Source organism: Equus caballus, chromosome 15 (assembly GCF_041296265.1).
Source record: "Equus caballus isolate H_3958 breed thoroughbred chromosome 15, TB-T2T, whole genome shotgun sequence".
Lineage (NCBI taxonomy): Eukaryota > Metazoa > Chordata > Mammalia > Perissodactyla > Equidae > Equus > Equus caballus.
In genome coordinates, this window is record NC_091698.1 from 50354954 (window position 1) to 50379251 (window position 24298).

The following is a 24298-nucleotide window of genomic DNA, read 5'->3' on the forward strand; positions in this document are numbered from 1 at the left end:
CTTTAGATAAATTATCACTTAGATTAATCAGTATTAGGTTAAATTTAAACTGTTCTTGGAAACATCTTCCAATCCTGAAGCTCAGCGAATGAGAGTCAAATTGCTTCAAGTAGGGCAAGGAAGAATCTCTGCCATTAGAATTTGTCTAAATTCATTCAACATTTAATAAGTAACCACTGAATATCAGTATCAGGTAGACAGAGATAAGTAATGTACCTCTGTTCTCAGGAACTTAAACATTTGTGATAATAGAGTATAATGATATAAGCAGTGTTTCTCAAAGTGTGGTACATGCCTGCCCACCACTGACTGTATCTGTAACATACAACCCAAGTTTTCCTGAGATTGGGGTTGCACATCTGCAGCAAGAAAGAATAATGATAGACAGGCTCTACTCTGCAGTAGATTTTCCTGTAATAATGGCATTATTAGCATCAGTTTTTCTGCAGCCAGCCTGAGATACATAAACAGCAGCAGAGCTTGAGCTGGAATAGAACTGCCAGGGCTACCAATTACTCCTTCCCTGTGTGGAAACAGATTCCAGAGAGACTGGAAAGAGACACTATCTAGACAGAGAAACTATCTACACCTCTGCATGCTCATTCATGGTCCACTCAATGCCTGCTGTTTCCAACAACAGGAAAGGGAAGAAGAATCAGGATAGGAAAGCAGAGTGTGAACAGCAGGAGTAATCCTAGAAACTCAATTATGTTCAGGTTCAGATGTGCTGGGCCAATAGTCCACCCAACATTCACAAGTACTATAAAGTATCCTTTTAAAGAGAAAGAGGTCACTTTAAGACAACTATTAAATAAACAGCAGTATAGGCTATATGAGAATATGGCAAAATGAGAAGTTTTAGAAATATTACTAGAACTGAATAATGAATTGCCCCATGAAAGATGCAAGAAATAAGTACCACCATGATCAGAGAGAAGAAGTCAATTCCAGTGAGGATGGTCAGGTATGAGTTTCAGAGAAGCTGAGACGTATTAGGCTGAGTCTTAATGAATGGACAGAACAGGCTAAAGGAACTCTGGAAGAAGCAAGTGGCAGGTAGGGAAGAGCTTAAGCAAAGGTAGACATACCCAAAGCATAGTAAGAACACAGTGAACTCACTTTAGAAAAAGATAAAGATTCTCAGTTCTTCATTGTCTTACATATAAAACTTACCTGTATTTATTTAGGTTCTTTATTATCTATTCTTAGACAAATAATAAAGGTTGCCTGGAATGTGTTATTTCACTGTATATATGAAAATGCAGTATTCAAAATGATATATCTCTATATGGCAATACCTTAAAATGCATTAATTATTTTGATATTATCATAGCTCTAAGATACCTGAATAGTGGTGAACACCCTAATAGGTATTTCACATCTATAACTTTTGTCAGGTCTCTTAAAGCCATTTGGGATGAATAAAGCATCCTTACTGCCCTTATGCTCTCTAAGATTTTTACTTCTGGCTTAGCAAATTCCAAACAGGCAAAAAGAAAAAGGAGCAATAGGATGAACAAATTACTAAAATCAGGAAATTAATCAAGGTAAAATTACATAGTTATAGGAAAACTGAAAATAGAAGATTCTCATTTTTATATCCTGGAATGATTAATTCTTTAATACAAGAAACAATGAGCATTATTATTAAACAGTCCTTAAGGTAATTTTAGTTACATTTTTTGTTTTATACTATAAAATAATTAATACTCCCACAAACAAGTTATTTTATGTGCTAATTAATACCCTGAGGCAAATGATACAACTGTCAAAGTATCCATTAGAATGAAAAAAATTCTAATCCTAGCACAGCTTTAACTTGCCTTGTGACTTTCAGAATAACAGTATTCATTTCTCACCTATACAAGAAAGAAGCTGAACCAGATGATATCTGAAGTTTCGCACAGTTCTAAGTGTTGATGATGTTACATTACTTATATAGCCAATCCACTTTCTTTTTTCTAAACCAAACTTCTTAAATCAGCATTTTCCCTAAAAATGGTGGAAACTTTCCAAAATGTATCACGTTTTATAAAATTAAAATTCAAATATATTTCAGACTAGGAATTGAAAATAGTAATTTCCTTACAAATAAATTGAAGTACTTTATTTCCTACCAACCATGTTCCTAAGAATATGGAAGTATTAATTAAAATTTAGAAATGTATAAAAACTTCAAGGAACTGCTACTGAAAGTAAAACTATTACAAAAAGTCTCTATTAACTTACTAAGTCGAAGCTTTGTAATAGGAAAAGATTTATTACAATAAAAGTTACATAGATTACCTATTTTTTGATGATCCTCTGTCACAGTATTTAAAAATGTAACTATTTTCCTGTGTATAATTTTACCACATAATTGCTAACTTTGCAGAATTTCCAAAACATACGCAATTACTTTCACACACATCTCCAAGGAAAGGTTTCACTGACTACTGCAAACACTGATTTATCAAATAAAGTAGAAGTCCATGCTTTATAACTCAGCATTAAATTTCTCATAGAGAAACTAAGAAAAAATATTTTCTATCATAGATAGTTATCAACTGTCTTTGTTAAGTCCTCCAACTAATATTTCATTAAAGAAATCAAGTTAAGTGGGAGCTGCCTTTACAGATGATGCCTGTGATCTGGCCATTCTTCGAACCAGTGCTTCTTGCCTTTTTCTCTTAATTTCTTCAGGAGAATACCTTCTATTTTTCTCTTCTTCCTCTAAAAATTAAACAAAATATAAATATTAGTTTTATAGACTATGAAATCATTCTGAATATGAGTCTTCATTTTTACTTGTTTATTGCCCAGATTTGCCACATTGGTTTGGCCATTAAATCACACTAAATTACTGCATGTAAGATTCCAAGTACAGATATAACGCTCTAACCCAGAAAGAAATCAAGCACTGACCACTTTGTCTCCATTTGATGCACTCTTTTTCACAGTGTGATAAAATTCATTGTATTAAAAACTGTACATTTTGACTACCCAGCAAATAATTCTTGTGAACAATGACATCTAATTTATACAAGTGACAAATGAATACATTTTAAAAACAAACTGGGATTTTAAATGTTGTATAAACTTTAATACAAAAGGAGTCAAAATATAACTAATTAAATTAGATATCAATATAGTATTTTTACTATAAGATAAGCTATATTAAAATCACACCTACTTTTTTCCTCTATAAAGCTCCAAGATTTTCATTTCAGCCACTTAGGAAAAATTAAACTAGAGTGATAGAGTGAAATCTATCATGTCAACAAATGTGTAACTTACTGTTAGATATTATATTTTTATTTTGAGAACACATTTTACTTAAACATTAGAAGATTATTTCAAATAGCAGAATATTTGAATAAAATCAATTTGAATATCTTTTTAATACATAAAAATGCAAAGCATTCTGACATTTTTTTTTCCCAAGGAAGATTAGCCCTGAGCTAACTGCTGCCAATCCTTCTCTTTTTGCTGAGGAAGGCTGGCCCTGAGCTAACATCTGTGCCCATCTTCCTCTACTTTATATGTAGGATGCCTACCACAGCATGGCTTGCCACACAGTGCCATGTCCGCACCCGGGATCCGAACCAGCAAACCCCGGGCCACCAAAGTGGAATGTGCACACTTAACCACTGCGCCACCAGGCCAGCCCCCGATATATTCTTACATAGCACATGTTAGTGTGTATCTGAGATAAACATACTGTAAAATAAACGTTTTGTAAATTAAATAAATGAAAATAAGAAAGTGCAGTTTTAATAAAGCCTGCAATTCTACCTCTGCCAAAATACCAAATTCTAATAAAATGAATTTCAGTTAAGTCACTTTGAGCTAAAATTATTAGATTATCCATATAATGCTAATAAGAATCAAAGTTCGAAATTAGCAAACCTATTTCTTCACTTCAATGTTGTTTTAAAAATTAAGATCATCACCGCAATATATATTTACGTGACCTTGTGTTGGTAAAACTGTTTATCTTGTAAATTCTGCCTTTCAGAGAAGTGAATAAGAACCCACAGTACTGTCAGCAGAGCAATATTATTTACAGTGACATCCAGACAAATGTTCAGAATTTATTTGTTATAAGACATTTCTCTTGCTAACTAAGGGAGATATTTGCCCAAAATATATCATCAGTCTGTCTCCCCTTCCTTACTTGGTATAATCAGAAATGAGAGTGGGTGTTGAAGGCAAGAGAGCTATAATTTGAATAAATTCCCCAGATGATTCTGATGCCTTTTATTTCCTAAATTAATTATCTCACAGACTGTAGCTATTTTTTCTTACAGAAAGATACAAGATATTTCATAATTAGCTTGACTATCTAATATTTTAGTCTCAAAGCTGAGAAACACAAACTCAGAATACACACAAACACAGTTTATATTCAATTGACCATAAGTTTGGAAGAAAAACAGGTTAATAATCCATGATGGCAGAAAAGAACACAGCTCCCTAAAATTGGCCTTACAATTGGCTTGCTGATATTCTGGAAAATAACTTCCAATGATATAATAAAGTCACACCATGAAAGTTTGACTTAAGAGTCATCCATTTCTCCCATCAGCCTTTCTTTAACTCAATCCGCAATAAAAATACATGGCAAAGTCTCAAACTATTGCAAGGTACAAAGCAAGAGTTGCTCTTCTTAATCTTTACCCTAAAGCAGGGGTCAGCAGTTTTTTTTCCCTGTAAAGGGTCAGAAAGTAAATACGTTAACCTTTGAGGGTCATATGCTCTCTCATTGTAACTGCTCAACTCTGTCACTCTAGCATAAAAACAGCCCCAGATGATACATAAACAAACACATGTGTTAAAATAGAATGTTGTTTATGGACAATAAAATTTGAATTCCATATAATTTTCAAAAGTCATGAAATATTCTTTTGATTTTTTCAGCCATTTAAAATGTAAAAACCATCTTAGTGTGCTGGCTGTACAAAAAACAGGCAATAGGCTGGATTTGGACAGGCCATGGTTTGCCAAACCCTACATCAAAGCAATGAGGTAGTTAAATGGGTTTTGTTTCAAAGACATTCCCTGGAGAGCAGCTTGATTGCTACATACCAATGCAAAAGGAAGTGGAAACAATAGAAAATATCAACAAGGTTAATATTAATTAGAAAATTAGGTACTGTCAATTAACTTAAGGGAAAAATTGATAAAGTTAGTTGAAAGGCAGATCATCCATCCAGAAAAAATGCAGACAGGAGAGCAGACAGGAGTTTTGGGGAAACTCAAATATTCCAGAGGGTTTAATGGAGTTGTAACTATATGTAAATAAATTCACGTTGGAAGTATAGTTCAATTAATTAGACGTATTTAAATATATAAATTTAAATATTTAAAATTATTAGAGATGGACAACAATATTTAAAGTTTCAAAAATCTAATTTGGGCTGTAATGTAGAGAAATACTCATTGTCAGTGTTGACAAGAATATAAACCGATATACCTTTTTGGGAAGATTTGGCAATATCCATCAAAATTCAAAACATTCTCTTATACCAATTTTTCAGTAATTAATAGATACAAGTGCATGAGCATGCAGAAATTTACATAGAAGGATATTCACTGGAGGATTGTTTGTAACACAAAAAACTGCAACCAAACTAAACTTCCATCAATAGAGAAAGTTAAATAAATTATGGCGCATACCTATAATAACATAATTTGTAGTCATTAAAAGGACTGAAGCAAAACTATATGTACTAACAGGAAAAAAGAACTATAATATATTAAGTGAAGGTAAAACCAATTTGCCAAATAGTGGGTATATAGTATATAATTCTATCTATTTAAATAAATCTACAGGTATACACACACACATTTGTATACGCACAGAAAATTCTACATGATGTATTCCAAACTGTTAACAGTGGCTTCCCCCGAGGAATGGTTGTGAGAAAGGAGAAACAGAGGACTTAACTTTTTACTTCAAATTAATCTATATTGTTTTCTTTATTTCTTTTTAAACAACCAGCATAGTCCTGTTATAAGCTACCAAAAAGGTGGGAGGGGTCATTTAAATAGGAAAGTTCTAGCAGTAATGCCAATAAAGCATCATCTAGAATCTAAACATTAAACAATAATCTAATGTTAAAAGAAACTAAAAACTCCCTCACCATATTAGCATTGATCTACATAACAGATAAGAATCCTAATGTTAGCTCCAAGTGAGGGAAACTGGTTAAGAAAATCCATAATTACAAGCTAGAATAGTAAGTGCTGTAACAGAAGTTAGCACTAGGTATTGGAGAAACCCAGAGAAAGTGACTCTACATCATTCGGGGTGGTTAGAAATACAGTGTGTTTTAAAGACAAATGGAAAATGGCCAGGCAGATCTGGTGTGTGCATATGGGGGCACTATGTTTCTGGTGAAGGCAACAGCATCTGCAAGGGATGAGGCTGCGAGAAAACACTATGCCTAAGAAGCACAAGTAGTTATGCCAGACATATTCCCTTTTAAAAAATATTACAGTACCAGGGAATAACAGACTTTTCACATTATATCGTACAATGTTTATTCAAATATTTATTTATTTATTTACTTTTTGGTGAGAAAAGATTGGCCCTGAGCTAACATCTGTTGCCAATCTTCCTCTTTTTTTTGCTTGAGGAAGATTGTCCCTGAGCTAACATCTGTACCAATCTTCTCCAATTTGTATGTGGGATGCCGTCACAGAATGGCGAGTGGTGTGTAGGTCTGCATCTGGGATGCAAACCCACAAACCCCAGGCCACTGAAGAAGAGCATGCAAACTTAACCACCATGCTACCAGGCTGGCCACTCAAATATTTATTAAACATCTAGTAGGTGGCAGATGCCCTGGCAGGCCTAGGTATTCACTAAAAAGACAGACAATAATCAATATTTAATTGAAAATTGTAATAAAGGAAATGAAGGAAATAAGAGAGATAATGGAAATAACATGGAAAAGACCTACTTACAGATTGTTCAAGGAAGAACTCTATGAGAGGGTACTACTTAAACTGAGACCTAAGGATAAACAGATACCAACCAAAGGGTTGGAGTGGGGGTCAAATGTTGGGAAGGAGCAATCATAGTTGGGAATAGCCTAGTCCAAGCTTCTGAACCAGGAAAGAATCTATTCTGTTTGAGGAATTGAAACACAGCTGGTATCCCTGAAGCTTAGTAGGTAAGGGAAAAAAGAGGACAGGCAGGTTAAGGAGAGATATTCCAGGGCCTTGTAGATCATAGCGTAAAGTAAGGATCTTATTTGAAATATTATGGGCATCCATTGAAAGTTATGCTTAAGCACTGAAATGCCATGTTCACCTATTTGTTTTTAAAAGATTCTTCTGCTATTTGGAGACTAGAATTGAAAGGAGGCAGGTAAAAAAACTGTGGTAGTCTAGTCAAAATATTGGCTTGGATAAGAATGAGAGCAGCAGAGTGAGAAAAATGGTTTTGAGGTAGAAGCAACTGAACTTGTTGATAGAAAGGAGAAGCGGGGAAAGGAGGAATTAGAAGAATCAAAGACGACAGGCTGTACCCAGTAAATTAAAATTCTAACCATCACAACTTTTATAGCAGATACTATATTAGCAAAAGTGTCTAATTAGAATGCTCTAAATTTTCAAATACTGTTCACCTCAATGTTCCACTAAACACAGGATTACGATTATTCAAGTTTTAAAACAATGAGATATTTAGTAAATATACACAATCTCACAGTGCAATACATATATCTAAAAGTATGATTTTCCAGGAAATAACAGAAAACATTCAACAAATAATATTGAGTGCCTACTATATGCTAGTCATTGCATTAAACATTGGGAAAGAATTCAATGTGGTCTTGTGAAAACATAAATCACCCACTCTTTGTATATTCCAGCATAATTATTTGTAAGAACCACTTTAAGCATTCTAGTTAAACATCATAGAATAGTATTTACCTTATATGTTAAACAAATTCAATACAACAAATAACTAGTTCGGCTATTTTCCAACATAATACTTTTCAATGAAAATTATTACATACAAACCTTTTGAAGGTTGTCTCAAAGATTCAGAAAGTTTCACCAAAGATTGCGGTTGAACAGCCTTCCCACATAATGGGATGCCAGGAGTGTTATTTTTCTCCAAATCCTGTTTAATTTTGGTATCAGAAATACTTCCTGTTACACAATTTTCATTAAACTGGGAACAAATCTGAGAATTTTCCATCTTTGTAAACGTATACTTAGAAAATCTAACTGTCCTGTTAAGGTCACTCTGTGCTTCAGCTGTTATGGTCCTATGGGATAGATGCTTAGAACTCAATTTCTTCTTACAAGTAGCAGCTTCTGTAGTCATATGATCTGAACTCACATTGAAACTTGAACCTCCTGTAAGAATTGATTTGGAACCATTCACTTGTATTGGAACATCTGTGTTATTCCAAGAGACATGGAGATTATTGGCCTGACAATTCAAGTTCTTAGGGTATATAGTCAAATTTGTCGTAGCACCCAGAAAACCTGGAGAATTTCCACAAATTTCCCTTTTCTCCATTTTCATTGATTTATTTATTTGTGAATTATTTGTCGATGAAGACATATGCACTGAAATGCTATTCAGATTCAAATGCTTCCGTTGCATCAACTGGCTCCTTTGTTTAGATGTAGTAAACATGTTTTTGGCTCCGTGTGTGGAACTATTATTGATCTCAAGTATACTTTCTGATGTCTTGCTGTCTCTTCTAACGTCTTGTTGCTGAGTTAGTCTTTCAACATCATCACACGCTTGGTATAATAAATCATCATCTACATCATCTGCTTCCCAGGTATTCTCTAATTGGTGACATGCTTTAACAATTTCATTGGCAAATGATGGATCACTCCAATCATCAAAGAAAGAATCTAACTTGGATGCATTAGTCTGATTTGGGTTATGAACACTGGTTTCATTGTCCAAAGCTGCAGAGCCAAAAGGATCTATAGTAGCAGGTGCTTTAAAAGACTGATTAAAAATGGCCTGATTTTTTTGTTCATTAGAATATCCTGTGTTCAAAGTAGACTTTTTTTCAGAAGCATTTACTTTAGAAGTAAATTTAGTATGAATATCTTCCTTGACTTTTGTCAGATCAAATGCAGCTGCACAATCTTGCATTTTGTCTTGAACAACAATTTTATTGAAAGATTTCTCAAATTTCATTTTATTTCCAGTGGATGGTAATTTGTTTGGTTTACCATTTGGATCTGGCAAAAAACTATATTTTCCAGCATCTATTAATTCACTGTTATGTGTCTTTGAAGGAAGATCTTGTAAAATTTTTGAATCTTTTAATCTGGCATCTAGACTTGAATTAGTTCTTGACTTACTTTTATCATTTTTATTGTTAAAGGTACAAATTCCTCTTCGATCAACAATTTGGGTTGTTTTAGAAGCAGGGAAAAGTTCAGACATTTCGCCATTTTGCATAACAAAAAGTTCATTACTTAATAAGTTTTCCCAATCATCCTCAAAATCACTGGTAGCAAACGCATCAAGGTGCTTATTAAAAGCTTCCGGTTCCTTAGTACTGGAAGTCGCACATGATTTTGTCATTCCAGGATTATCTACTTGACAAGAAAGCGATCCTGGGGTTTTATTTGGCAGTTTTTCAGTGACCCGAGTTTCGTTAGTAATGATTTTCTCCTCTTTCAAAACACTCTTCTTTCCAAAGGTGGTATTACTGATGTTCAAAAAAGTATCTGACAGATCTTGGCTTATCTGTCCGCTACATTTCTGAGTAGAACCATCAAAAATGGCATTAAAGGCTGCTTCAGCATTTTGGTCAAATGGCTTCTGACTGCTATTTTGATCATTTACCACAGGTATCTTGGTGTTTTCGTTCACTGGCTTCCTTATTATAGCATTATCGATCTCGAGAACTCTATCATGGAATAACTGCATCTGTACATTATCTTCATAATTATTTAAAGTCTCTGTTTCTGAAATCATCTGGATAAAATCATGATTTCTCTTGTTTTGCTCTTGAATCACATCTAGCTCTTCCATATTTTTATCAAATTGCTTAGCCAATTTCATAAGTTCTTCCTCTCGACTTTGTGTTTTTAACCTATTAAACAAATATTTTAAAATTATAACTGAGAAAAGTTCCGAGTTATTATAAATATTCAATTGGTATTTAACATATTTTAATACGTTAAACTTGAAAATTTTATCTTACATTATAATTATTTTGTCCAAAATTTTACATGTCAAAACCAAGGAAAATAATTTATAACCATTTTGATATATTCACAAAACCAAAATAGGATATTATTAAAAATATTTACTTCACTGAATGTCAGAAAAGCTGAAAAGTTTGAGCTTACTTTGTGCAGCTGATTTTTGCTCTTGATTTTCCTTTTGCAACATTAGGAGTGCAAGGAATGGCAGTTTCACCAATCCACATGCCCAGCATGGAGTTTGCTGCTGGTTTTTCATCCTTTGGCAAAAGAGGAAAAAAAGAGGTTTAAAAGCAAAAGGATAAAAAAAAAAGAAGAAAAGAAAAAGAAAACTTCAATTAAGTTGAATTATTTTCCTAAAGCAATAAATTCTGGTACAGTGATAATTACTAAACAAACTCCCAAACAATGAGAAGTTGAAAGATGGCAATAATAAATTGCAAGAAGTGATTTATTTAAGCTTCAGGGAATGAAAACATTTAAAATTGGGAATTTCTTATTTTCAAAAAGTTATAAGAATTTAATTAATTAACAAATATACATTTAATAGTAAAAGCACGTTTTTATCAAAAGAAAACTGATCAACTTATTTCAGCTGTCATAAGATATTCATAAAAATAAACATTAGTATCAGAAATAAACTGTGTAGCAGAAATCATCGAATTAAGAATAGAAATACATATGGAATTCTTTCTGTATTATCTGATTCTCCAAATTTTCCCTATGCCCATTATAATCATTACCTAAAGTTGGACAATCCATGTTGACCTGAATTGAGAACACTGAGAATTAAGGTCAGGCCTGAGTTAGAGGATAAGTGCAAGGTCAGAACTGATGCTAAGAATAAGGCAGGGATAAGAACAAAAATAAGTAGTGAAAGCAAAAAGAGAAGTTTAACCATTGTATAAAGGAGAGGAAAAAGTCATTTCAGTCCTGGATATTTTTGCTATGCTTTTCAGTCACTTGATCATACAAAAAATTAGAGAATGAGCTCATGCATGAGTTACAAACCAAACCAACAAGTCAAATAGGTTATCATTTTCTACTCTATTTTTATAGTACTACAATGAACATAAATAACTATCACATGAGGTAAAACTAATCTTTTCACTAGATTACAGGTTACTTGAAGGTAAGGACTATTCTTATGAGAGTTCAGCATCTAGCAAAATTCTGGGCATAAAGATGTCAGTTCATGTTTATTTACTAGAAGGTTTAGGTGAAAAGCTCCCTACAACTTGGTACTTTAAAATCCTCAATCAACAAGCAGTTTTCTGAGATGTCCAGTTGAATCTAGTAGATTTTAGCTTCACAAAATACTCAAGTCAACCAAAAATTTCACTTTCAGACGCAATATATATTTTCCTTTTTATTTCAATAACAATATTGAATTTAGGGAAAATAACATTCTTAAAGATTTAATGATGGACTTTTTGTCCATTTACAAGTAATTTTAAATTCATTCAAATTTTATAAAAGTATGACAACTTTATAAATTTTTATATATGTGTGTATATATATATATATGTGTGTGTCCTATATATGTTTTTACACTATTTATAAGTGTTATATTTAAAAAAATTTCTTCATTAATAATTTCATAATTTATTGATTCCCAACTATAATCCAGGTGCTGTACAAAGTATCTAAACACACTACTTCATTTAATCCTAAAGAGCATACTGTATAGAGATGTTTAAAAATGGTGGGAAAATATACACCATCTTCCCCAAAAAATACTGTATGAAAGGTATCCCTAAAGAAAGAAATGACTGTCCAGTGAAAACAAAAGTGTGTATTTAATAAAGAATGTGATCCCTGAAAATATTAAGGTGACTTAACTATTTGAGGGGGATAAGTCACTTAAAAATAAACATGAATATGTCATTCTGAGAACACGACAAGCTTTAAAAAGCACCTCAAAACTACCAAAGATTTATATGCTTTAAAAGTGTTCAGTTGAAAAGGGTAACATTTAAAAGCAACTAATTTCCTTGTATTTATTCTTATACACAAGTTACCACTTGCATACTGTTGCCATTTCTTTATGTGAGCTTTTATTTCTAGCCCACTTAGGTAAAGGGTCCAATAATTTACTCAACTGTTATCTTTTTATCACTATTTAGGCTGGCCAGCCCAAACACATTTTATTATGCTTCTTTCATGTGAAACCCACAATTAATGAAGATCTATTGTTAACTTATGAAGTAAGTAGTAGTATGGCATAAACGCTATTTAACTAATGAACCATTTGTAAAATGAGTTTCTATGACATGCCAAAGATGGAATGCAGAGCTAGTAGCAACAGAGTTGTTTTGACTGTGCTAATTGTAATTTCAGATATTTTATAGCCACTAAAAAAAATGTTATTTCCTGTCTCCTCTACCAGGATGGCGGTGCTTCCTCATAACCACATTTTGGCCAGTGCCAGCCGTTGTTTATGGTCAACACATAGTCGCCATCCAAGCGCATGTCAAGGAAAAACACCATACCTCCTACAGAGAAGATACTGAGCAAAAAGTGGATGTTTTCTGGATTTAAATGTTATTAAATAAGAAAAAGAGAAGGAAAAGTAAAGAAGTTCAGAACAGAGGCTGACTTACATTTATATTTATATTTCACTCAAGCAGTACAAGTGAAATAAACTTTCGAAGATGGTTCTATTACAGCAAATAATTTAACTATCATAATTAACTGTAAAATAACCTCACATTTATAGTGCTCTATACTTTACAAAGCACTTTTATCCTAACTGAATCCTCATAATAATCCAATCAAAAGGGCAAGACAGGCAATACCTCCAGTTTATGACTGAATAAACTGAAGTTCTAAGAGATTATGTGACTTGTTTGGGGTCACCCAATACATGAGGCCAACTGAGAACTAACTCCAAATGCAAAGTTCCTTCCACCTTTATAAGCATTTCTTGATGATCTTCTCAGTCAGTAAGTATTAAGACGAGCAGTTTCAATGGGGAAAAGGTGTGCTATAGACAGTAAACAAATACCAATCACAAATAACTGAAAAGTTCACATTTTTATTGACTATTATTTTAGTAACTTGAAAAATGGTGCCATATACTGTTAAACAACATGAAAGAGAAAAGAAACACAAAGCTCTAGTCAAAAATCATCACTCCAAAAAAATTAAAATAAGACATATGCCTAGAAAAATATATATTACCAATTACACATTATGTTCCTTTCTTTGAAAGATGCATTTCAGTAGTAGAAAAGGTAAAAGTAATCTGCTGCTTTATCTTTGGAAAAGAGAATAGTAAAAGACAAAATATTTTTCACACAAACAAACCATACAAGGATTTAGGGGCACATTTTTCACTGTTTTAAAATAAACTATAAAACTAGTGATATTTACCTGAGGAGCAATACGACTAACAATATGTGAGATCTCATCACTATCTGTGGTGTAAATCTGTTTTTTTCTTCCTTTACCTAAAGAAATAAAGACGTTTCTATAAAAATCATAAACAAAAAAACCAATTTTTAAAAGTAGCAGTCACTTCTTAGAAAATTTTCATTAGCACAGCTTAGATCAGTATGCACTCTGACATCACATGCCTATCACAGCAATACAATCACACAAGGTTCTCAAAAAACATCTGCTGTATTAAAGTTCCTGATGTCGTCAGAGAAATGCAAATCAAAACTACACTAAGATACCACATTTAGACCCATTAGATTGGTATAACCAAGACAAAAAATAACAAATGTTGGAGAGGTTGTGGAGAAAAGGGAACCCTCATACACTGCTGGTGGGAATGCAAACTGGTGCAGCCGCTGCGGAAAACAGTATGGAGATTCCTCAAAAAACTAAAAATAGAACTACCATAAGATCCAGCTATCCCACTACTGGCTATCGATCCAAAGAACTTGAAATCAACAATTCAAAGAGACTTATGCATCCCTGTGTTCCTTGCAGCATTATGCACAATAGCTAAGACTTGGAAGCAACCCAAGTGCCCATGACTGATGACTGCACAAAGACAATATGGTGTAAATATACAATGGAATACTACTCAGCCATAAAAAGACAAAATTGTCCCATTTGCAACAACATGGATGGACCTTGAGGGTATTATGTTAAGCGAAATAAGCCAGACAGAGAAAGACAAACACTGTATGATTTCACTCATATGTGGAAGATAAACTAACACATGCACAAAGAGAACTATTTAGTGGTTACCAGGGGGAAGGAGGGTGGAGGGTGGGCACAAAGGGTGAAGGGGCACATATATATGGTGACTGACAAATAATACTGTACAACTGAAATTTCACAATGTTATAAACTGTGACGACCTCAATAAAAATTTTTTTAAAAAGTTCCCGATGTTGTTACCTCAGTAGTTCTACAGCTAGATCATAATCATTTATGAAATATTTAACCAGATAAAAATGTTAATAACAAATTACCTAACTGCTTTGTCATTGGAGAATTTTGATCCCAAAAGATATCATTCTGTCCATCTGGATCATTAGGAGAACTGAAGGTAGATGACAATAAATCCATTCTGAGCAATCGCTTTGGTGTTTCATATCTTTCTACATAAAATGAGATTAAAATAACAATTGTTGCATTTTAAAGTTTTACTTACTTCATCATACCCCCAAGTCAAATAGTAGCTTACACCAGACTACTTTTTATAGTCCAATTATAAGACTCTCTCCCAGAGATGGCTATATTACTTTAACCACAATTGAAATGTTTGCTTCACATAAAAATCCTTGTAATACTTCACAAATGTGACACTGTAACTAGCAAATTAAAATCGACAATCTAGTAACTCTATGAATGTATAATACGGTATAACCTAGCCAGTCTATTCATTACCACTAGAACTTGGCAGCTTTGGGAACCACCTATAATTTATCGATAGATTTCAAAAATCAAAAGGGTCCCAACAGAAACTTGAGTAAAAAATCTAGTTTATCCCCCTTTTACCCACTCTAGCAACTTACAATAATTACTTCAAAAGGCTTTAGTAGTGATCATCCATTTCTTAGGAAGTTTTGTCTAGTACCATTTTTAAATTTCTACAAAGATTTATTTTTGTTCATTCCGGAATTGCTTTAGGGGAGTAAACTAAAGACAAGTAAAGTAACAAAAGCTGTATTTTAAGAACATGTTCTAGAAAAGACCTTTTGTAAGAGTTTCTGTTCCTACCAGGATTTACTAAAACTTTTAAAACAGAACACCCCAAGTTGATCAGAAGGAAATATTCAGGTGCACTCGGGTTCCTACTCCTAGGAACTTCCGATTTATTCATCAGGTGAGACAACACCACGGATTTGCAGATGCAGACAGCTGGAGCTCGTCCTACAGGCCCTTCTCTATAGCAAGTCAGGGCACACGGTGTCAGGGGAAATAAGTGCCCAGGGAACTAGTCAGCGGAAGGCCTCAGCGCTATCAAGGTTCTCCTCGCCCGGCCGCCACTGAGGCCCGGAGGCGCAGCCGAGCCAGGCGCCGCCCTCCCCAGACAGGTAAACCACACGACCCACTCCTGTGGCTGGGGCGGCAAGTGGGCGGTCAGACCTAACCGGGCGACGCTCAGACTCAGGGACCAACGCCTCGGGGGGAGTGGTGCCGGGTTATTTTTGGATCACGAGGGGAGAAGCCCAGAGAGGAGCGCACTCAGACTCCACCCCCTACCCCCGCCCAGCCTGCCCGCGGGGCCGTGGGGCTGCAGCGCCGAGGCCCGCAGAGGCCGCGCAGACCCGCCTCACCCTCGGGGTGACTTTTACTGCACGCAGCGGCTGCCGGAGGCTGCTCCTGCTGCGGCCGGGCCCGTGGCGGCCCCTCTCCGACCCCGCCGAGCCCCGAGCCGCGGGCCGCCCTCAGCCGTCTCTTCCGTGGCTCGACCACTGAGCTGCATTCCTCGGCCGCCGCCGCCGTCCGCGGCGGGTTCTTCAGGCCAGGGCTGTCTCCATGTTTCCTTCGCCGACTCATTGCCTAGGACCCCCTCCACCAGCCGCTTCTCCTTTCACATTTTGCCACAGGCAGATGGGTAAGGCAGTGGAACTATAAGCAGGATCCCGCGCCAACGGCCGCCGCCATTTTGGCCGGTGGGGGCGCTCCTAAGGGCGGCCGCTGATTGGCTGTCCGGACGAGGGGCGGAGCGATCAGGGTGCCGGCGGCGCGCGCTTACGCAGCCCGCACCGCGCCTGCTCGGCCCTGCTCAGACTCTCCGGCTTTGAAAGTGACAGCCAGGGCTAGTGGTCTGGCCTCCCTAGCTGAGAGTGAGAGTATGTGAGGTGGAAAGAAAATTGAATCCACTGGCATTTTTTTAAACTGAATTTACAATTAGAATTACACTCTACTACGATTCAGGTTATTGTGGGTATTGGTAGTTTTTAAGAAGAGAAAGTAAGGTACAGATTAGGAAGAAGAAATAAAACTTTTTCATAAATGATATGTGCATAGAAAAATCCAAAAATAGGAAAAGTTATTCATAAATTTATTAAACAGTTACTGATACAAAGTCAACAAAGATCAATTGTTTCAGTAGATTGGTAACAAATGTAACATTGACATTTTAAAGAAATGATTTATAATAGCATACAAGATATCAAATAACTAAGAATAAATTTCACCAAAGATTGCAACACCTCTACAGAGAGAAATACGAAATAGGTTTGAAAGAAATTGAAGACCTAAATAAATGGAAGATTATACCATGTTCATGGGTTGCAAGACAATTTTGTTACAATGTCTGTTCTTCCCAAATTGCACTATAGGTTCAATGCAAATCCATTCACAATTGCAGTAGGGGTGTGTGTGTAATATAACAAGTTTATTTTAAAATGTACATAGATATGCAAGGGGCTGAAAATATCCAAGAAACTCTTGAAGCTCTCTTTTTGAATAGTAGAATTGGATATCTATCAGGTATCAAGACTTTCAAATTTATGATAATTAAGATAGTGTGGCAATGGTGAAAATAGGCAAACAGATAAAAGAAACAAAATAGCTCAAAATCAGACTTTTAAATAAATGGACACTTGATTTAAGACAAAGATGACCCTCCTGAGCAGTGGGAAAAGGACTTTTTGATAATAAATACTACGTGGTCAATTTGATACTCTCATGGAAAGACAACTTATAAGAAAGGCAACTTATACCTCAAACCATATCCCCAAATTAAGTGCAAATTGTTTATATGTTTAATGATGAAGATAAAATAATTAACATTCTAAAAGATGATAGAAATTATCTTCATGACAGATAACTAATTTTAAATTGAAAAAAGATCACCAACTATAAGAAATAATTATACATCTGACTGCATTAAATTGATACCTTGAGAACTTCTGTCCTTCTGAAGACAACACTAAAGAGAATGGAAAGCAAGTCATAGATTGGGAGAAAATATTTACAAGATACAAGATTAAGGGCCCACACATAAAATATATGAAGAACTGATATAAATCAGTAAGAAAATGATTGACCACCAATAAGAAAAATGGGTCATGGGGCCGGTCCCATGGCAGAGTGGTTAAGTTCGAGCGCTCTGCTTCGGCGGCCCAGGGTTTTGCCACTTGGAATCCTGGGCATGGACATGGCACCACTCGTCAAGCCATGCTGAGGTGGCATCCCACATGCCACAACTGGAAGGACTCACAACTGAAAATACACTTCTATGTACCGGGGGGCTTTGGGAGAAAAATAAAATCTTTAAAACAACAAAAAGTAAAGAAAAGTGGGTCATATACTTTAGCAGGCTCTCCAAAAGAAAATCTAAATAATCTACAAACTTGTATAAATGGGCTCAACCTCATTTGTAATGAGGAAAATGAAAATGAAAACCACAATGTGATACTCCTTACACCCATCAGAATGGCTAAAATTAAAAAGACTGACAATAGGGGTATCCAGGAAGTAAATGAGAGATGAGACCACAGCCCCAGGTAAACTCCTTGATTGCAGCCTGTGAGAGACCCAGAGCTAGAGGACGCAACGAATGGGAACTGTCACAGGCTCCTGGTGAGAGCATAACTTGGTGCAACCACTTTGGAAAACAATTTTTGATCTAGCAGTGCCACTCCTAGGAATATAACCAATGGAAAGGCATGGACTTATGCATCAAGATACATTTTATGGAAATACTTTTGGCAGTAAAATTTGAAATTACCCCAAACTGGAAACAAACTGAATGCAGTTCAACAGTAGAGTGGGGAAATATGTTGAGCTAAGTTTGCTCAACAAAATGCTACACAGTAGTGAAAGTGATGAACTACAGCTCCTGGCAACTATGTGGAAAAATCTCATACAGTTGAGCGAAAGAGGCCAGACTCCCCATCCTCCCTGCCTCTTCCTTCCCAAGAATACTATATAATTCTATTTGCATAAATTCCAACAGGCAAAATTAACCTATATTGTATAGTAATGTAAGCTTAAATGATAAAATTGTAAAGATAAAGGATGTGGTTACCATAAAAGTCAGGATAATGGTTACTTTGGCAAGGGGGGAAGGGAAAATGATTAGAAGGGGATGGGGGAGGGGAAGCATCTGATGCGTTGGCTTTGTCCCTTGTCTTATTCTAGTTGCTGATTTTGTAATAATTCATTGAGCTGAACATGTTTTTTGTACTTTTCTGTGTACATGTTATAAAATAAATAAAATAAAAATGTTTTAAAATTTTAATGTAAGGCAAAAAAATCTTTTGTTTCTGCTGAGGAACTGATATATATCTCTTCTTTGTAATTTCCTCTGTTTTCCTTCTTCAGTTTGGCTGACAGGAATCCTAGAACTAAGTTTGAGGTTCCATTCTAGCAATTATGTGGACTATTGTGAACAAATAATTCCTTTCTTTTTGCTCAGTGCTTAACTTTCCACTAATATTTCCCTTGCCATGACTGTTCTTAATCTACATATTTTAAAACCATTATTTAGTTTTATGTATTTATAACTGGATATGACTGGTAGAGAAGTTACATCTCTTCAAATTCAAATTAACTACTTGAATCTCCAATTGTCTAAATTAACAGGAATACTGTTATTTCTCTCTAGAATCTCTCCCACCTCTCAACTGACCAAGAATCCCAGAAGCAGCAAAAAAAAAAAAAAAAAAAAAGGCCAATATCCATTATGACATGTTATTAAATAGATGGTGATGAGGATTTTTAGGCTGCTTAATTTTAAAATGGCTTATGATGAGGATTTTTAGGCTGGTTAGTTTTAAAACTACAGCTGAGATTCAGGCTCCAAGGAGTGGAATTTGTTTGCCCCTTTGTTGGGAAACATTCACATTTCTAAGGGAAACCTCTATCTGTGAAGATGCCTCCCTCTCTGTGCCAGGAAGAAGGGGGATGGTCTTATCTCTAGAAGCTCTTGGTCAATGCCAGAGGCAAGATCTTAAGTTGGTTACTGTCTGGCAACCTCATGTAACTGACCCTCCCCCCCACAAATCCTCGTTTGTCTTTAGCCGAGGATAAAATTCAAGCAGTGACTTCTGCCATTTACTCAATCCGGTTTGATTCTTATCTAAAAGTTGTGGGACCGCCAAATGGCCAGACCGTACGGGCACTGATACCATTTTAACTTTTTTACATATTCTTTGTCTTGTAAAGAGATGACTCACATACCTATGCCTTAAATTTAGTCCTAACCCTCAACTCTGGGGCAGCAGCAGGAGCTCTGACTGCCCGTGGGTCCTGTCCCCACGCACCAGCTCTGCCTGCCCATGGGCTCTGTCCCCATGCCAGCGGGGGCAGCAGAAGCGGCGGCAGCAGAAACTCTGACTGCCCATGGGTCCTGTCCCCATGCTATTCTACTCTCTAAATAAAAGAGCACTACTGCCAGATCTTGAGAGTCCAAGAAATCTTTCTTTCGACTCCTCGGCTCACCGACCCCGCATCATTTCGCATCATAGTTATCTAAAAGACTTAATTTACCCTAAAAAACACCTAACTCACACTTAGGAAATAGTTAAGGTAGTTCGAAGAATTTAATGATGCCTATAGGAGTAATAACCATGTGGTAATGCTTTAGAGCATATTAATGCTGCAAATAAAATAACAATGAATAATTTCCCGTAACTGTCCCAATTCTATAGTGCCCAAGTAACCCTTGTAAAAAGGAACAGCTTGAGCCCAAAGAACAGACGTGTTGTTACCTTAGCATGCCCAGGATGGCTGTAATCTGTAATCATTATGTGGAAGAAGACAATCATAAGTTTTAGCTGGAAAGTTACTTAATTCACACAATCTGTTACAGTTCTAAATGTAGTTCAAATTTACTGTATTTCCTGAGTATAATTCCTGAAATAAGTACAGTACAATTAACTCCTTGATAAAATGTTTTAATAAACAAAAGATAAGTCTTGAAGACATTTGAATGCAATATGATTCAAAACCCCAAAACAGCATTTCCAGGCATTTGAATAATATGTACATATAAGTAAGGTGTAATACAACTAAAATCTTTTTGTGTGTGTGTGAGGAAGATTGGCCCCGAGCTAACATGTGTTGCCAGTCTTCCTCTTTCTGCCTGAGAAAGATTGTCGCTGAGCTAACATTTGTGCCAACCTTCCTCCATTTCATGGGGGATGCTGCCACAGCATGGCTTGACGAAAGGTGCCAGGTCTGTGCCTGGGATCCACACCTGAGAACCCCAGGCTGCCAAAGCAGAGTGCACGAGCCCAACTGCTATGCCACCAAGGCAGCCCCACAACTACACGCTTTTTAACAAACCAGAGTTAAACTCTTACTTGTTTTACTTGCAGAAATTATCCATAAGCTTGATGGGGATTAGTAAACAAAAATTGAGACATTGAGAGTCTGTGCTAAGGAGCTTTTTTGTGGAGTGATTGCCTTGTCACTTGCATTACAATGATACTATCTGCTGGATCAGCGGCCAGTTGTGAGAAGTCTTTATTTCAGGAAAAAATATAAAAATCATAATGTGCTATTGTGTAGCCCAGTGTATATACAAAGCCTGCCCCAGTACCAAATCTATCAGGATACAATTGACAGAATCTGAACAGGCTACAAAATGAGTAGAGAATTTTTTTACAGTCTTGTTACTATGTTCCTTAAATATACCCCAAAGTACACCTGGTAAGTACTGGGCCCATTTTCTCTCAGTCCTGACCTACTACTACTTATAATTAAAATCACCTACCATGCCTGTCCCTCTCCTGAGGGAACTGCTCCGTCAAGAGCCTCTGCTGCCTAGATGACTTTGGTCCCCTGAGGTGGCCCCAATCAGGTAAAACTGATTGGACTTTGGGAATCAATCCATAGGCTGGCTGTCCACTTCTGAGTGCTACAGAAAGATACATTGAGACACAGACATTTGGAAGCTATTTTAAGTACACATGGGATAAACTATTGGTAAAAGTTTATCTATAAACTCTTACCTCATTTACATCTAAATCATTTGTTCCCAACAATTATGTTTAGATTACCCATGAAAACATCATGAGACATTAGACAAAATTAGCTGTCATTCTAAGCTATTTCTGCTGACAAACTTGTAACAGGGATAACATGAGCTTATTTCACTAGTAAACCCAGGCTGCATGTCTGCATCATATCCAATGCTGATAACTCAGGACATGTCTATTTTAATCAAACCAAGAAACCTGAAAAAGTTTTCATTCACCAAAGATGATTTCATGTCATGTTAACTTGAAAGCCATTTGGGTTAGTTTCTTTTACATTTAGCAATAATTTATGTAAGCTCTTACTTTAAGGCAATTAAACGGAGCTCTTAATTTTGGTCGTACCATCTGGAGGTAAAATATCACATGTATATAACATACATATAGACACACATGAACACACAGGTTGACACAGACAGAGACATTAAATTTTTGTTATGAATCAGTTTCGATACAAAACTCACTAGTTTATGAGAAACATTGGCATGTCAAACAATGGCTCCCAGGTCCTAGAGAAGATGGGAGCAGAAAATCTACATCATGGAGACATAGAGAAAGCAGTCAAGTTTTCTTCAAGTTTCTGGGGTTTGGGGCATATTTGCCGGATCAGTTTCTAATGTCTCAATCTTTTGTCTCAATGAATATCTAGGAGCATTTTGAGAGGAACAGGGGAGCCTTTGGGATTGGCAAGCGAACTTTGAACTGCTTTCTGGAGCCATACAACTGGCCTTGCAGAGATTCGCAAGACAAAGACAGTTGCCTCCAGTTCCCCAAAGAATTGAATTATAGTTTGAATGACAAAAGAGGTTAACCCACCCTTCCAGCTACATTTTTCCAATTGTTTCTTTACATCAGGGAAAATTTTAACTTGAGAGGTGAATCAAAAGATTTGTATGTTCTAAAACTTCAGGACAATGTACCACACCTTTAAAAGTCTGCACAAAGCATTTAACAGAGGCACTTTTTCTAAGTGTGCAGTGTAGCCCTAGACCATTTTACCTTGGGGGTGGGAGAACTTTTATTATGTTTTTTATTAGCACCTGATATTAGTTTCTAGTTTTTATCTCATACTGTGTGGGCTCAAGCAACCCTATTGACTTCTCTTTAGTATGTTGAATTAACATTGTTTGAAGGGCAGATTTTTATGCTCTTTTACAATCAGGCAGAGGAAACGTTCCCCAGTGAGACACAATGTGTATCTCCACAATACAACCTATAATGCAATCATGTAAAAGGTATGTAATCATTTAATTCCATCCACTCCTACACTTCTAATCATAACTTTCATTAGGACTTTATCAATAGGTCTTGATCTTATAATTTTGGATAGGGGAAGCATTCCCAGTCAGACGTAATGTCCATTTTTAAAACACATTCATTCAAAGTTGATATTACCTCTTTACATAAAATTAGCTGAAACCTTCTAACATTTATAATCTTATCAACACTTCTACTTTTACATTTTCTCAATTCAAATGTAGCCCGAGTCAGGGTCTGAAGGCTAGTCATTATATTTTTTGCATTTCTTTTTTTTTCTGATTTGGACTTTTTGTATGTACCAATAAAACAATTATGATGAGAGCTCTCGAAAATGTTTTCCAATTTAGAAGTTTTTCCAATTTAAGTGATTCATCATCTGGCCACATTGATAAGTAGGATCTTAACAGTGACGCATACCAATAACCATGGATGCAAGAGGTGTCCTTAAAAGAGATTGACAAATAAAAATAGCAAGCAATAGGATATATTGGAGAATATGAGGAAGCCATTTGGTATAAACCTAATTCGGCCTGACCTTGTCTTTCCAAAAGGGCCTGACAGTGGCTGTTGAGCATGCATTGCATATCTGCTTTAGATATTCCCTACGGCAAGAACAAAGGCCCTTGAGATAAAGGTGCAACTTCCCTCCCCCTCCCACGTTGGCATCTCCTTAAGGATTAAGCATCTTTCCTTAGGCTAGAAACTGATTGCTGCTGCTGCGCTCACTTGTGACACCCAGCTCGAGTAGATAAACTTGCCTCTTGCTATGCCCACCAAGATAGCAGACCCACTACCTGCTGTGTCCATGAAGTGCTGTGCCCACAGGGCAATCTTGTGACTATTGTGGGAGGGACATTTCATATGTGAAACACCCTGTTTGGGGGTATATAACCACTTTGTGCACCCCACTTCTTCGGTGCCCTTTCTTCCTTTGGGAAGAAAGGCCCTGGGCCATGGTCCTCAGATTTCAGCTCAGAATAAACTCACCCAAATTTTCATTTATAGATTGGTTATGGATTATTTTTGTTGACAAGATCCAGAAACATTACTCCCAAAAATAGTCTAAGAAAACAAAGGCCATCATTGCACAAGTAATGAAGTTTGAGACTACAAAGACCCCTTATGAAAGCAACTGGGACCCCTCGTGTCAAACTCCCCTGAGAGCTGAACCAACCAGACAAAGAGAGTGTGTCCCAGAACCCCTTTTTTTTTTGCCTTGCCTCCAAGATGTGTGGCAGTACATACATCCTCCGGATGGCGGACACCAGCAAGGTCACAAAGCCACTCTCTCAAGACATAGAACAAGGCAAAAGAAAAAGCCTCATCTTATATGCACATTAACAGCTTTAGCTAAGCCTTGGGTCTCTTGGAATCAGATTAATACCTAGGAGGGAGCTGCAGTGGGTTTGGGGAATGTGTGTGGTTTTACAGAGTACCTCATTGTTGCATGGACATTT

General features: G+C 36.2%; 1 protein-coding gene and 2 long non-coding RNA genes across 4 annotated transcripts in view; 2 read left to right on the top strand and 1 right to left on the bottom strand.

Moving 5' to 3' along the window:
* LOC138917845 (uncharacterized) overlaps window positions 1-13229 on the top strand; it is a 32818-nt gene extending 19589 nt beyond the window's left edge. Inside the window, exon 3 of the long non-coding RNA XR_011426406.1 lies at window positions 12572-13229. This is a non-coding gene — a long non-coding RNA (uncharacterized lncRNA). The remainder of the gene's footprint in view (window positions 1-12571) is intronic.
* ETAA1 (ETAA1 activator of ATR kinase) lies at window positions 1842-16357 on the bottom strand. 2 transcript variants are annotated; one of them, XM_001492658.5, is made up of 6 exons: window positions 15924-16357; window positions 14613-14741; window positions 13558-13634; window positions 10330-10442; window positions 8014-10070; window positions 1842-2712 (listed from the first exon to the last, which is right to left on the bottom strand). In XM_001492658.5, exons 1-6 carry the CDS (start codon window positions 16144-16146, stop codon window positions 2594-2596), a joined length of 2718 nt encoding a protein of 905 aa, XP_001492708.2. In that variant the 5' UTR covers window positions 16147-16357; the 3' UTR covers window positions 1842-2593. The 2 variants fall into 2 exon arrangements, with proteins under 2 accessions (XP_001492708.2, XP_070092391.1); XM_070236290.1 differs by having other exon boundaries at window positions 14613-14737; window positions 15924-16282.
* Window positions 15468-24298, top strand: part of LOC138917846 (uncharacterized) — a 93249-nt gene continuing 84418 nt past the window's right edge. The window contains exon 1 of the long non-coding RNA XR_011426407.1: window positions 15468-15680. This is a non-coding gene — a long non-coding RNA (uncharacterized lncRNA). The remainder of the gene's footprint in view (window positions 15681-24298) is intronic.